Here is a 16,164-nt window from a genome sequence, read left to right as displayed (position 1 = left end):
CGGACTTTTCTTTTGGGTGACTGGTTTCGGATCCCATTTCTGCCGCTTTATTCAACCAGGCCCACACCCAACTGATATTAGTCCCCTAAAACTAAAACTAATAAAAGAATGTAAAGAATAGAAGGAAATTTTGTAATAATTTTTATTTCCAATTTTCACCCACATCAGTTTTTTCTTCTTTAAATAAAAAAGTTCAAAATTACTTAACAAGGAAAAAAAAAATCAATTTTTACCCTTGAAGTTGTATCCATTTTTACTGTAAATTTTCAATTTCATTTAATTGAATCATATAACTTAGATAAGTATTACCATTTTTATCCTTTATTCAATTCCTGCCAATTCACTCACTAATTTTAACCTAAAATAATGTCAAAATTAATTAGTAAAAATCAAGCTTTGTCAAGATTAAGTTTGATTAATATTCAAAATTGATTATTAAATAAGTCTTTTAAAACTTAAAAATGTTAACAAATAAACTAATCTTAATGTTGTTTTGTGTAGATTCATATCAATTTCATACTAAATGTTTTATAAAATTTAAAGTTTAAGGTGAAGATTGTAACAATTATCAAGGTTTAGGGTGCAATTTGATGAAATTGAAAGTTTAAAAGTTTAAGATATTTTGGGCAAAGTTTAAGCTTTTAATATTACAAATTTGGTCTCTATGGTTTGGACAAACTTTGGATTTGGTCTATATGATTTTAAAAGTTTGAATTTAGTTTTCATAGTTTGAGGTCATCTTTAATTTGATCATTATGATTTTAAATGTTTCAATTTGATCCATATGATTTAAGCTTAATTTCATTTTGGTTTTTATAGTTGAGTTAAATCTAGTCATTTCAATATTGAGTTTACCACTCAAAAAACCCACCTATTTTCTTTTATATATTTTTGTACTCAACCCTAAACTCTAATATACTCGAATTACCAAAATATAACACTCCTACATGAAAGGAAAAAAACATTATCAATAGGATAATGATAGAGATGATTTGTGAAGTTTTACTAAATCATAGGGATCAAATTGAAACTTTTGAAATCGATAGGGACTAAATTCAAATATAATGGTCAACTTGAAAATAAACTCAAATCATATAGACTAAATTAAAACTTTTAAAATCATAGAAACCAAAATCTACCTCTGCCCAAATCATAGGAACTTAATCTAAGAAGAAAAAAAGTTAATTTTTTTTAATCCTAAGAACCAAAGTTGTAATTTAATCTTACCCTTGTGCTTTTATTTTTTTAATTCAATGGTTCCTAATTTAATCTTACCCTTATGCTTTTATTTTTTTAATTCAAAGACTTAACTTCATGGTTTATGCTTTTATTTTTTTAATTCAAAGACTTAACTTCATGGTTGTATAGGGGCCTGAACCTTGGCAAAATTTTATTGCAAGTTAAACAAAAACTTATCGGTAAAATCATCTTTTTACCCTTAAATATAGCAAGTTGATCAATTTTCACTACTTTCAATTTTCAATTTGAGCCAGAGTTACAATTTTTTCTCTCTATTCAATTTCCGCTCGTCTTGAGCATCAAAGATGAACAAGAATTCATTGTTTAAGGCGGGTCCTTTTTCGTAACTAGGAAAATTAGGGAGGGAGAAAATTAAAACATTTGTAAGAAAACAACGAAGTTATGCATCTATGCTCCCGTTCGCATGGAAATGTTGAGCTGAAGTAAAAAAAAACAAAAATTGATTATACAAACTCAGAGAGAATATTTTAAGAATCCCCAAGTAATTTAAGGTGTAAATCATCATATCGGTAATATTGACATCGTTGGAATTTTTTCTCCAGAACAAACCCATGGAAAAATGCATATTAGACAATCGAACCCATTGTACAATAGAAGAGAAAATCTGGTTTCATCTGAATCAGAAGCCAACAACTTTAAGTTCAATGAGCAATCAGAGCTTTCATCTTCTCCATGAATAATGTAATAATCAAATCCAACCCAAAACTCCCAGCAGAACAAGAGCCATGGATATTCATTCACAACCCAAAAAACTTAAATAAACAACCAAACAATTTGGATACATTCTCCAATTCGATCTCCTTCACTTTCTCCTGCATCTTCCATTAAACCAAGCAAGAATGTCATTTCGAACAGTTTCCACATTCTCATCAGTCTCCCCAAACAACATAGAATGCATCATGCCCTCGTAAATTTTGATCGTCTTGTCCTCGCTCTTCGCCTCTTCATACAGAGCCTTACTCACACTCGGGTCCGTAACAACATCCGCATTTCCATGGAGGACGATGAATGGAAGCCTCACATCGCTCAGTCTCTGGCTCAAATGCTCCGTCACTCTAAGAAGCTCCAACACGGTTCCCAATCTGGGTTTTCCCCTATACCTCATCGGATTCATCTCCGCCACGATTTTCTTCTCCTCCACCTTCACCGATTTGTCCAGAAGATCCGCCGTCGGGACGATCGCCAGAGTGGGCAAAAATTTCGCAACCGCCGTCAGAAATTGAGGAATCGGCCAACGCGGTTTCACGTTATCGGAGATTCTGCACATGGGCGCGACGAGTACAGCGCCGTCAAACCCTAGAGGATCGGCGAAATGAATCAAGAGGCAAATCGCGCCGCCCATGGACTCGCCGTAGAGGAACGAGGGCAGGCCCTGAAATTGGGGGTCCTGTTTGACAAAATTGAAGAAGCAGAGGCAGTCGTGGACTACAGAGTCAACATTGGGGACGAAAGCCTTGAGGCCTTGGGATGCGCCATGGCCTTCGAGGTCAAGGGCGAAGCAAGCGAAGCCGGATTGGGCGAGGAAGATGGAGGTTGCTTGGAAAGTCCAGCTGATGTTGTTGCCGTAGCCATGGACCATGAAGATCAGGGCTCGGGGAGGGGCGGGAGGGAGGGGAAGCCATGAACGAGTGAAGAGCTTGAGGCCGCGAGGGGAAGTGTAGAAGGATTTCGAGGCTTTGATTCGTTGGGATGCGAAATATTCTTCCTCGGGGGTGTTTCCCCAGTAATTGAGAAAGGGTTTGCGATTTTCTTCTTCTTCTTGTTCTTCATTCATTTCTGAATTTAGGGATTTCGATCGCCGATTATTTAATGATCGAAGTCGGAGTTGGACGGAAAACGGATTTAACCGCACTCCGTTTTCAGGATCTCTCTCTCCTTCAACTTTCAAGGTGCCGTGTACAGACAGTACAGTAATGGGATTCGATTTCTGTGACCAGACGACTCGTCAAATATCAGTTTTTTTTTTTTTTTTTGGAAATACTTGTCCAATTAAATATCAGTTGGTATGGTATGTTAACGTAATATGATATTTTCTAATAAATATCTAAGATTTATATTCTATTCTATACATATCTAAATTTTCAGTTTCTTTTCCTTTTCTTAAATAGCATTTTAATTCTTATATTTTTTTTTCAAGAGCATAACTAAAGTTATGAATTTTTCTTTTTTTTTTTTTGGTCTAATAAAGGTAGGGTATATGGATTCCCTTCAATCTATAAGGAAAGTGTATATGTCATTACTCATTTCTTCAATTTCTTCTCTAAAAGTTGAAAGCCCAAAAGCCCAAGGTCTCTTATGTGAATAGATGGATAATTGAATCATTTTTTATTTGGAATGGCAAGATGTGGATTTGTTCAGGGCCTATTCCATAACGGGAAGGTTTCCTATTTTTCATTTCCTCTTATTTAATAAATAAAAATAGAATTGACGAACAATTCGCAATTTTGATATATATCTTCAATTGAGATATTGTAAGTTTGGTTTTTGACCTCACATGTTGTACTAGAAAAATAAAATTATGTTTGTTAACTATTTCTCTAAGAACAATTACCAAACACTTATGTCTAGGAAAAAGAAATGAGAAACAAGAAACAAAACGTTATCGAACCAGCATTGAATGAAAAGACATTCACGATTTGCCGATTTATGGTTTGAGATGACGACAATATTATTTTAAAAAAGAAAAAACTATTATACTGTTTTATATAATAAACAGCACATTTATGATAAATTTATTTTTTGGCGCAGCGGGTGGGCGCCTAATTTTTAATCTTATCGACCTGAGTTGGAACTCTGTCATAAACAATTTTTTGAGTTTTAATAATAATGATAAGTAAAATGTTAATTAAAAAAAAAAAAAAGAAGCTTGAAGGATGACTTCAATCCGAGCGTGCAACTTTAAATATTAATAGTTTCTTTATTAACATAAGTAAAAAGTTAGTTAAAAAAAAAGAAGAAGAAGCTTGTGATGGATGATTTGAACTCGAGTGTGCAACTTTAAATATTTATAGTTTTTTTTTTATTTCTATTTTAAAAACTTACCTGGCGTCCATGCAAGTTTGTCCTCTCTTCCAGATACAACCTACTTGCATGTGTATTCAGATGGTTGTCTCGTTATCTCTTCTTCAAGAAATGACCACAATCTTCAAAAAATAGACAACCACAATTTAAATTTTAGACGAATGGTGTCATATTATTTGATCGTCTCTTTAAGAGACAACCAACTATTTTTCAACCATTATTCTTAGAAATAGTTTTATAGATATTATATTTTTGGAGTAAGTTTAATAAAAAGCAACACTAAAAGAAAATACCCAAATATGTAATTCAAGACATCATAATTTTGTTAATGATAAATTTCAATGCCAAGTGGTAACTTGAAGAAGTAGAATCAATATTAAGCTTCGGTGTAAAATATATATATATATTTATATATTTTCTTTTATTAGAGTGATATTAAAATAATCTATCTTTAATTTAGTCCTTTCTTTTTTTAACAAATGAGACCTAGCACTCTATAAAAGAGATGGCTTAAATTCAATAGACTTTTTAAACTAATAAGACTTTATTAATTAGACTGGCTTAAGTCAATTCAGCTAAAGTTTACTAGATGAGGTGTAATGAATGGATGTAAATTATTAGTACAATTGGAAGAGGGTAGATGGCCATACTGCCATGTGCAGAAAAGCACATGAACGTAACTTTTTCAATAAAGAGTTAGATTTGGATGGGTATATATAAATACAATATGCTCTCGATATTGTAAAGAGGGAAAAAGGTCTTCTCATTTAGGTTAATGGAGATGGTTATGGATTATATAGAATAATGGTTTTTCTTTCAATGAGTTACGTTGATGTTCTAGAAGAGGTGACCGATGGACTTCAGATTCGAGGTGGGTGATTTGTTAGTTGAGGTGATGACTTGAAAATAGAACATTGTACCAGTGTGGCGCTCAACTAGGTATACTACGAATCTTAAGTTAATAATTAGTTCTGTTAGCTAAGCTCAATAAGGATTGCTTAGAATTGTGTACCATTGTAAGGAATGATCTCGCATAATATAAGGAGATTCAGGAAGCGTTGTCTCGTCATTTCTGACATTCCATATCTAATAGAGAGTAGATTTTTACGTTGAAGACATTTGTTCATTGATGTTGGGCTGGAGTTTCGCCTGATCAATTAGGAGTGAACCTTACCTAACAGCTACTTTGACTTATCCTGATTGATTGTTTGGATTGATATTTTTTAGGTAATTGGATCACTAGCAAGATGTGAGAGTGAGAATTGGAACCTTTAATAGAACATTTTCAATTAAATAGGTCGTTAATCAATAACCTTTTGTGGTCAACAAAAATATTTAAACTTGAATAATTGTGTAGTGGACAATTAATAATGTGACGTAGCAGTTTGATTTTGTTGAAAGTTAATGTTAGAAGGAATGCTTTCTCACCTCCTTCCACCAACTAATTCAACATCCTCTCCGGAAAAAAATAAAAATAAAAACAAATGATTCATATGTTACATTTGAATAATATAATTAAATTATTTGTAATGTTATATTCTTTAGAAAAACACTCTTCAATGTAATGTTTTAAAACTTGTTCGACAAGAGAACTTTTAGAAAACAGACAATAACAATAGTACTATACTATTTTCATGTATTTTACATTTTCTTTTCCATTTTTTAAACTTAGATTTGTATATAATCATCATTAGCTATTTTTTTTAATATAACTTAATTTATTTCAGATAAGAAGTAATAAATAAATAATAAAATTAGAACAAAGCTTTTATACTGTACTTGGAACTTTTTGCTCAATATACTTTTACTTTTTTTTGTGTGTGAAAAGAAGCCTCAAATTAAACTAAAATAAAGAAAATATATAGTTGAAACTACATCCCGAATCCAAGCAAGAAAATTAGAGAATCGTTCTTCTTCTCTCCGTGGACAATCGAAACAACCCCTTTGGTTTTGGCTAATCACAGATTTCTCAACAAATCAGATATTTTCTGTCACATATTTTAAATATCTAAATTTAGTCTATATACTTTAGTAAAATTGTTTTTTGAGATTAATTTCCATCTAACTTGGTTAAAAAAAAAAAATTCACTAAAAACATGATACAATGTGAATATTCTTTTTCAAATTTTATACTATAATTATTAAAATTGAAAGTAAAAAGACTAAACTTGAACATTTAAAAGTAGGGACAAAAATTAAATAAGTTACGGACAAAAACAGTAATTTGAACCCAATAAAATTGGGTGGAAGACAGATTAAAAGGTTGGGAAGTGACATGATTGATACTTGATAGTCCTATCTTTTTGAATAAAAATGAGTTGTGTCCCAACACGAAGCATCAATTATGTACTCAAAATGTCACAAGGAAAAAAAAAATCGAAGGTGAAAATGCTCCACAGAAAAAGTATCGTGAGTGAGTGAGTGGTTCAAAACGCTTTTATTAAAAATTTGAGACAGTTAGGCTTAGGCCACCAAAGTGCAAAACAGCCCTCTCTTTTCGCACGTTGCCCAAGTGTCACACACACACACACCCATCTTCTTCTCAACACATCTCTTTTTAATTTAGAGAACACGAGGAAGCAAAAAGAAAAACAACACAAAAAAGATAAGTAAAAGTTTTTTTATTTATACAAGAATTTTCAAAAGGCAAATGATCCAGATAAGATATTATACATGATTTGATGAATTAGTAGGGCAAAGGGTAAAACAAAACCACCGTACGATTGGCAAAATTTGGTGCTCTTAGAGTCGCATCCATTTTCCAATTTCCATATGCTATTGCTGGCAGTGGCGTGGCCGTCTGGTCTTGACATGACTTTTAGTCAACAAAATTTCAGTGACTTCTCTTTTCCAATCTTTTTACTCTCTCCCTCCGCTTCTTTTAGGATAGGCTCGAATATTTTCAACAAATCGGTCACATATACGTAATAAATATTATTCTTATCTATTATTATAGTTATTTTGTTTATTTATTTTATTAAGTTTTAAGTTATTTCGTTATTTTGTTAAAATTACAAATTTATACCTTTGTCTTTAATACATGAGTTAAAGTTATATCTGGAATATATATAAAAATACTACATGTGTGTTTAATTTTGAATAAGAGGTTACTTGTTTGAACAACTATATATAGTTGTGTATTTCTTCATTTTGAGATATCCAAGTATACCACAATTGGGTATTCTCTTCCTCTCACAAGAATTATCTCTTCTTTTAAATTGTTGTTGTTGTTTGTGTTAAGAGCAAGAATCTAAGGGTTCTGTTAGATTCGAGTAGTCGTTGGATACTGCTGAGAAAATCGCTGTAATCTACTAGCAACTTGTACATAGTGAATAATTGTATTCAAATTAGTGCTATCGAAGCGTGCCTCAACTGCATTTATCAAGTTTTGGTATTCATCAAGTTGTTAGAATTGTATTGTTTGTAGCCAGTTATGTTGTAATCTGTTTGTCAGTATTTCATAGTTTATATATACAACGTATATTTATTCAAAAAACAACTTAAATTACAAATTTGGTAGCATCCATCTAGATTCGATGTTTATGACCATTTAACCTTACATACTTTAATTTCGAGTCTAATAAATTTCTTTTGAGAACTCCATCAATTTGACAATTACGTTCACTCACTTATTTAGAAACGCAAATGTTAACTTGATACGATTAATGATTGGAACGATTAAACACAAGATTGAAAGTTTTAAACCGGTAATTTAACACAAATAACGGAAATGGAAACACCCATTTAGGAGCATTTTTATAAGAAGAGGAAATGGATAGCTAACATTAGGTCAATTAACTCTCTCTCTCTCTCTCTTTTCTTTTGGGGTTAAAGCTACTGGTTGCATAGAAAGGCGTTTAGACAACGGTCAGACAACCACTCAAATTGAAGCATTGGTGTCGCCCATTAACGCCCTCTCGGTTCTTGCCTAATACTACAACTCTAACTCAACATATATATATATCCACATCTAATTCATATTAATTTCTTCGTAACCATCTAATAATATACATGTTAATCAAGATCTTTAATAATTTCGAATGATGAAGCAGCAAGAGGCAAAATACGTCCAGATTTGCTGTCACAAAATTGGAAAAATATAATGAAAATGGATGGTGAGTTAAATCCTACTACGTTTCTGCACATATTTGTTCTTGCGTGTTATTTTTTCCAATTAGTATATAAATTTATAGTCCCCTTCCTCTAGACTTAAGTGGACAATACAACAGAGAAACGAAAATCAAACACGTTATTCGCATTAAAAGAAAAAGATGAAAATAAAATTATGGATACCCAATTAAGAAGGAAAATAATGGATAAATGTCGAAATCCACCGAATGGTAATGGCTATTATAGGATAAAAAAAGGGAAGTAGAGATCGAAACATGGAGTTTGGGTGTTTTTCATAAAGTATGAATAAAGAAATGAATTCCATCTCATTATTCAACTAAAGATAAATGAGTTGAATCCTAGTCACTATATCAATAAAGTAATTACCAACTTTGGGCGTTTTTTTTGTTTTCTCTTTTTACTTGTCACCATATTTTGTGGTTTATCATCAGATCCAAATTCAAGAGTCATAACCCACGAAGGTTCGCCACAAAACTCCATCTTTCAACTTTGTGATGATGATGAAGGATCTCGGGTTTCTCAGAACCACTTTCTTTTTTTTGCCCTCTCAATATATAGTATTTGCCAATTCCACCAACCATGAAATGCCACGTGTGTGTCTAGCTCTGTGGTGAAGAATGGGGTGGGATTATATACCGCAGCTTCTGGCTTTTGAAATGGTCATAGACTCCAGATGAACAGTGTTTTGTAAATATGTTGCAATTGTCGTCCCCTTTCTTTTGGTTTTTTGTTATTATTTTTTTTAGTAATGATTGAAGATTTTCGCTCTCTTTTTGCTCAGAGGAATCGTTAGTGGCTTGTGTGCAGAGTGCTTTTTAATACTGTAATATTATCACACGCTTCTGCACTAAAAGTTGACTCACTTCCATGTTGTATGCTTTTCAAATGGAGCCCAAAAAGCAATCTTATACACAAACCTTTCCGTTTCTTTCTTTCTTTTTTTCGTTTTTCATTTTTTTGAAACATAATCCATTCTAACATAATCTCTAGGAACTTTGTAAAAATTAAGTATCTTATTTTTATTTTATTTAAAATTTTAGAGAAAGAGAAACAAAATTTGTTACTAAATATGTATGTGTATAAAAAAAATAAACATAATTATCAAACATATATAGTTTTGTTTTACTGTGTTAGAAGGGAGGGCTCCAGAAACAAGATTGTCAAATGGGTCATAAGTTAACAATCCCATTTTTGTTTTTGAGTTCAATATATAGAAGTGAGAATTTGAATTTTCGATTTGATATATATGTTGTAACTAGTCATTTTTAGTACAAATAGAAAAAGCATAACTAAATAAATGAAATGAAAATTGCATCTTTGGCGAGAGCATCAATAATCCATGGTGGATGGTTTTCTAACCATATTTGCAAATTTTTGTTTCTTTGAACATGACACGCTAGTTGATGGGGTGATGGGTAGTAGAATTACAAGCGCATGAGGTGAAGAGAAAGCCAACACCAACAAGACCTCATCTCTAATGGTCTTTGAGCTCATTTGTCACATGTTCATCACGATAAGAAGCTTCCAAAGGATCAAGGAATCGACCTCGACCTATAACGGACGAAGACCAGTTTCATGCGCTCTTCTAAATGTCTTCATTCAAAGTCATTGCTTACGCAAGCTCCACAAAACTTGTAATAGTAAAAAAAGAAGACTAGTTAACCCGTGTTGACATCCGAATAGTTAAATTCCACTAAATTAAAATGTTACTACTATGCATGTTAAATACCTGTTAAGTGTGATTATTCAGACATATTACTTCCAAATTATAAACCCCAATTATGTCCTTCCAACAACCCACAAAGGAAAAGTAACAGAAAAAGAAAAAACAATTAAGAATTGCATTCATGTGAATGACGTGAGTGATTTAGAGTTTATTTATATCTCGAGTTAAATAGTGATTATAACTATTTTGTTTTTATTTTCATATTTTGTAAATTAATTTTATAAATACTACTTTCATTCATACATTTTCATTTATTTATTCATATTCTATTTTTTAAAAGAATTTTTAAAATACAAAACACATTTTTTTCCAAATTTGGTTAAAAATTTAAATACATTTTAGAGAAATGATGAAGAACATATCAAACAATTTTCTAAAATCAAAAAACAAAAAACCAAACTATTATCAAATATGACCTAAAATTGATTGAATTTTATCTTTAGTTTTAACCAGTTATGCAATTAAGAGGATAACTCAAATCAATCAATCAATCAAACTATATCCTTTTATTATTCTACAGAAATGTAAACTGGGAAAGAGAGAACAACCATTATTAGATAAAAGATTAGATCTTCCAAATGAACAGTAGTGGGTTATCAAATATTATTCCACACCTCTGCCACACCCACACCTACCATTCAAATAAACAAATTTTGCCACGTGGAACATCTCTCTCTCTCTCTATAATATTTCCACATTTCACAAAATGATAAAAATTAATTAAAATTTAATACCAGAGAGAGAAATTTAGTGTATAAATAGAGTAGTGGGGCGTTTCCAATGTCTCACACTGGGGTGGAATTTCACACTACTCTTAGTCTTAGTCTCCAAGTTATAAAACAATATGAAGTTTGCAATAAAGGCCACATTTTTTGTGCTCTGTGCTCTGCTTGTGGAGCCTGCAGCCTTGGCATTCGGAAGAAGACAATGGCGTTTACACAGCGATCAGAAACAACCATTCTCCGCCGCCGCGAAGAAGAACACCTCGTCACTAACTTGCCCGGCCAGCCCCTCGTCGGATTCCGCCATTTCGCCGGCTATGTCACCGTCAATGACTCCCACGGAAGAGCATTGTTTTACTGGTTTTATGAGGCTCAATCTCACCCTCACCAAAAACCCTTGGTTCTCTGGCTTAATGGAGGTAAAAATGAAATTTTTATTCTATGCTTACAAGAGGAATATTAATTAAAGGCTTTAAAATGTTTTATATAATAATGATATATATTCACATATTCCCATGACCAGAACTTTTTGACCTGATTTATTTGCCTACTGATTAGGTATTTATATACAAAATCTAATGAATGCTCCATTTCAATGTTCTGTGGTGAGGTGACAAGAAATTCTTTTTTTCCATTTTTTTTTTTTTTTTTGGTTGGGTTTCAGGTCCTGGGTGCTCCTCTGTGGGCTATGGAGCAACACAAGAGATTGGTCCTTTCATAGTGGACAATGATGCAAATGGACTTAAATTAAATGACTATTCTTGGAATAAAGGTATATATATATATAAGGAGCATGATAAGTCCTCTCCCACTCCAACAAATTAAAGCATCATATTTAAATAATAATAATAATAAATCATGCCCCTTAAGAGCATATTTTGCCACATATAGGGCACTAAGACACCAATAATATATATAAGAATGCAATATTTTGTAGATTTACTTATTCTACATTGGTCCAATTATCTACCAGATTTATATAAGACATTTTCCATTTGATATCAGTCCTCTTCTTATCCTAATTATCTGTTTATATGTATAATATAATGCAATTTGTGCACTTTAATGATGCAGAGGCCAATATGTTATTCTTGGAATCTCCTATTGGTGTCGGCTTTTCATACTCAAATACAACTAGCGATTACGACAATCTGGGGGACGAATTTACAGGTAATAATATAATATATTATAAACAGTTTTCTCTTTTTATTGGGCATATAAAAAAATAGTACGTATAATATACGTGGAGATTTGTTGAAAACAATTTCTTTATTATTATTTGGATAAGAGCCATTTTATGTGGTGTTTCTTGGACAGCAAACGATGCCTATAACTTTTTGCAAAAGTGGTTCCTCAAGTTTCCATCGTATAAAAACCACACTTTTTACATCGCAGGAGAAAGCTATGCAGGTTTCGAGTTCCACCATCCTTCTGTTTTTTTTTTCTTTTTTTATTTGTTTTTTTTAATCAGTTGATTTAGTGCCTTTTTTTGTTTTTTGTTTTTAATCACATCATGTCCTGAAAGCAGGCAAATATGTTCCTGAGCTGGCTGAGCTCATCCATGATAGGAATAAAGATTCTTCCTTTCACATCAATCTGCATGGTGTTTTGGTAAGTTCAATGTATAGAAGACAAATTATTCTCTTTTTTTTTTTTATCACTTAGCTTAGAAGTCGAGATGAAAATCTCGGGCACGATTGTATATCTGAAGAAACGATTAATCGAAATAATTGATGGGTCCAAGTTCCAAATATTGGCCTTATTGAAAACAAACACCAGTAAAAATTTTGATCATGTGAACTTTTTTAGTCTTAATTTGGTTTATTTGAAAAGGGTTTTTGTGATTATTTGTGTGAATGTTGAATAATCTCACAGTTGGGGAATCCTGAAACTTCTGATGGTGATGACTGGAGAGGGATGGTGGATTATGCTTGGAGCCACGCAGTAATATCTGATGAAACCCACAAAATAATAAGAGAAAGCTGCGATTTCAACAGCAATGACACTTGGAGCAACAACAATTGTAGCGAAGCTGTGGATGAGTTGCTGAGCCAATACAAAGAAATTGACATCTACAGCCTTTATACCTCCCTTTGTATTGCCAATTCCGCATCCGCTGATGGCAGCTCTATGCAAACCCTCACCATCAAACGCTCCACTACTATGGTACTCTACTTTACCCAAATTTCCCTTCTCAAAGTTTTAGAAAATAGTGAATATCTCGAGAGTCTGTCAATATTGATATTGTATAAGGGCCTAATAAGTTCAAACAAACACTCGAGCTAGATTGAGAGAGCATATTAAAAATCACATATTGAAAAAATAAGAGACCTTAACAAAAATTTATAGTATAAGTAGGCTACTTGAACACAATCCTAAAAATTCACAGGGACCAAATTTTATAATTTAAAATAAAAACTAAGTGATGATTTATACAGTGAATATATATATATAATTTTGGTATGTTCAAAATGGATAATATCTTATGATATGACGTAATGATTAGATGCCGAGAATGATGGGCGGATATGATCCGTGCCTCGATGATTACGCAAAAACATTTTACAACAGACCAGATGTGCAAGAAGCCCTCCATGTGAGTGATGGGCACCAGCTGAAGAACTGGAGCATTTGCAAGTACGTAATTGAAAAAGAAAAAAAAAACACCATATAATTAAATTCATACCAATTATTTTGTTGAGGTTTCATTAAGATTAATACATAACTGCTTTTTAATTGTGAAACACAGCAACACAATATTCGAGAACTGGTCAGATTCAAAGCCTTCCATTATTCCCATATACGAGAAGCTCATTGCAGCTGGGCTTAGGGTATGGATTTACAGGTAAATTAATTAACCCAAAAAGAAAAAAAAAATAGGAACAATATTATATTTCTTAGAACATTAATTAGTGAGATTGAAATACGCAATATATTTTGTTTATTGGGACAGTGGAGATACGGATGGAAGAGTTCCTGTGTTGTCCACTAGATACAGTCTCAGCTCCCTCAGTCTCCCCATTACCAAGGCATGGAGGCCTTGGTACCACGAGAAACAGGTAACTAATTACACTTTCGAGATCCTCTAATTAATTAGGTTAAACTAGAATTAGGGCAAGTTAAATTGCAATTTTTTTTTGACTAATATAACTTCCTAAACATTCAATTATGTGTCTTATCATTTATATAAACATTCATTTTTGTGTTTATTTAGACCTTCTAAAAAAACTCACAGATCTGTTAGATACAAAATTGAAAGTTCAATGACCTATCTTATAGCTAATTGATTTTGAGATTGAACTTTATAAATCTTGATATATTAAATACCTTTTAAAATTCAAGAACTAATTACACACAACTTCTAAATGGTTGGTAATTTAGCCTTTTTATTTTATTTTGTCAGAGGATCATGTTTATGATTTGAAAGACTCTAAAAACACTAGAAAATCCAAAGAGAATTATTTAACTAATTCCTTTTTCAAATTTGCTTATGGACTGAGGTGAAGTTGAAGAATGAGCAATTCCCCTTCTAACAAGTTTGTGTTGGATAAAAAATTTATACTAAAAAGTATTTGCCTCTTACTTCCTGGCTTTCATACCTATCTCCGGTAGACCGAACAACATATCCACTTAATGACTAGTCGGCCAAAATTAAGATCCTGCCGTGTATTTTCATTTTAAAAACCTCTTGTGAATTAGGGAAAGATTGGTCGATGAAATTTGAACGGAGAAAATAAGAATCCTCATCGCCCCAGTAAAAAAAGTTTGACTCCCCCTGACCAAATACTTTCAATCTAGCAGACCTCCCCACATCAATAGAAGTAGATATAAATGGGAATTAATTCTAACCTGCCCATTCTACCTTCTCTACATTGTTGACAACCGAGATGAGACCGAGCTGATTTATCTCATCTGACTTATGCTCTTCATGTAGTATTCAGACCTTAGTCAGTTATATGAACAAAAACTTAATTAGAACATACGATTTTGCCCCTTTATACGAAAACTTTTAGAACTCCACCCGTCGTATTTTTACAAAAAGTCATTCTAAACTGATCACTCTAAATTGGAATGGGTGCAGGTGAGTGGGTGGTACCAGGAATATGAAGGTCTAACGTTTGCAACATTTAGAGGAGCTGGCCACGCAGTGCCATGCTTCAAACCAAGCAGTTCATTGGCGTTCTTCGCTTCGTTTCTGAATGGAGAATCCCCACCATCTGCAAAATGATGCCCACTCATCACTGCCTTGCTTTAATACGTCTAATGCCACACCTATTACCTACTACATATTACTATTAGAGTTCAATAAATAATATAATGCTTCTGATCATCAGCTTTAACCACAAGAATTTTGGTATATTATTAAGCTGCCCAACCTATTATAATCCAGCTCTCTATATGTATCCCAAAGGATCGGAGCAATTTTAATATGTTGAAATAGTGTAATGTTTACTTCCCAATTATGGGATGAGAAATTTGTGTTTTCTTTTAAGAAAAAAATTTATATTCTTATCCTATATAAGCTAAAACAAGAAAAATGATTAAATTTAGTTTACAGTGGTATAATAGGAAAAACTGGTTACTAACAGTAACTCAAATGGGTATCTGTTCAAAGCGAACAACAGTAATTGACATATATCTCAAAGAGGTTGGAAGTTCAATCTCCCACCCTCACATGTTGTACTAAAAAAAGGAGAAAAAAAAACTCGAATGGAAATCGACTTTTACCCATAAACTAAGTAAAGTATTTTCACACTAAACTTTCCCTTTCTTCTAAGGGACACTAGACTTGGATAAATATTGTAGATTTTTAGTCTATTTGAATTTGTTGTACTATTTTGAAAGGAAAAAAATAGTACAAGAAATATGAGGTACGAGGATATTTTAAACTTCCGATTTAAGAGAAAGGAGCATATGACTTTACTACTTAGTTATGCTCATATGTTAGCAATGTAAATTGAGTTTGATTTATACATAAAAGTGATCATTGAATACCAACATGAACTTTTTGTTGAAATAGAACACTAACTATCTAGAAGTTTCTTAGAGTCGCTACATATTTCTCTTATGGGTAATAACTAGTCATTCTATATTGTTCTAGAAGATTATATAGAAGAATATTTATATAAATATATATATATATATAAATGCTCTAGAAATATCTTAGAATTTTCCCTTAGGTATCTAAAGAATTATCTAGAATATGTAAAGTTCTAGGAGCCTAGAAGGATCTTTTTGTTTAGGCTCCCAAGGATCTTTCTCCTATAAATAGGAGAGATGTCCCATAAGTAAATTAAATTAAGT

General features: G+C 32.4%; 2 protein-coding genes across 2 annotated transcripts; one reads left to right on the top strand and one right to left on the bottom strand.

The window, feature by feature from the left end:
• Nucleotides 1–1,725: 1,725 nt before the first annotated feature.
• LOC111010626 (alpha/beta-Hydrolases superfamily protein) lies at nucleotides 1,726–3,210 on the bottom strand. Its single transcript, XM_022284106.2, has one exon. The coding sequence runs from the start codon at nucleotides 3,032–3,034 to the stop codon at nucleotides 2,063–2,065; it is 972 nt and encodes a 323-aa protein (XP_022139798.2). The 5' UTR covers nucleotides 3,035–3,210; the 3' UTR covers nucleotides 1,726–2,062.
• Nucleotides 3,211–10,917: 7,707 nt separating this feature from the next.
• On the top strand, nucleotides 10,918–15,335 carry LOC111010625 (serine carboxypeptidase-like 31). Its single transcript, XM_022284105.2, has 10 exons — nucleotides 10,918–11,279; nucleotides 11,525–11,632; nucleotides 11,935–12,030; nucleotides 12,178–12,270; nucleotides 12,389–12,471; nucleotides 12,736–13,026; nucleotides 13,367–13,497; nucleotides 13,610–13,705; nucleotides 13,814–13,919; nucleotides 14,942–15,335. Exons 1-10 carry the CDS (start codon nucleotides 10,919–10,921, stop codon nucleotides 15,086–15,088), a joined length of 1,512 nt encoding a protein of 503 aa, XP_022139797.2. The 5' UTR covers nucleotide 10,918; the 3' UTR covers nucleotides 15,089–15,335.
• The last annotated feature ends 829 nt before the right edge of the window (nucleotides 15,336–16,164 follow it).

Source organism: Momordica charantia, assembly GCF_013281855.1.
Source record: "Momordica charantia cultivar OHB3-1 chromosome 3 unlocalized genomic scaffold, Mcharantia_2.0 BLBB01000003.1, whole genome shotgun sequence".
In the NCBI taxonomy this organism is placed as follows: Eukaryota; Viridiplantae; Streptophyta; class Magnoliopsida; order Cucurbitales; family Cucurbitaceae; genus Momordica; species Momordica charantia.
The sequence above is the reverse complement of the archived record's forward strand: the minus strand, read 5'-3'. Positions and strand labels throughout refer to the sequence as shown.

Bases quoted from the DNA above. Each gene is read 5' to 3' on its own strand.
- LOC111010625 (XM_022284105.2), top strand. From the start codon at position 10,919: ATGTCTCACACTGGGGTGGAATTTCACACTACTCTTAGTCTTAGTCTC. The intron at 13,498-13,609 runs GTACGTAATTGA...TGTGAAACACAG, and splicing joins AAGAACTGGAGCATTTGCAA to CAACACAATATTCGAGAACT. The intron at 13,920-14,941 runs GTAACTAATTAC...GAATGGGTGCAG, and splicing joins CTTGGTACCACGAGAAACAG to GTGAGTGGGTGGTACCAGGA.
- LOC111010626 (XM_022284106.2), bottom strand. From the start codon at position 3,034: ATGAATGAAGAACAAGAAGAAGAAGAAAATCGCAAACCCTTTCTCAAT.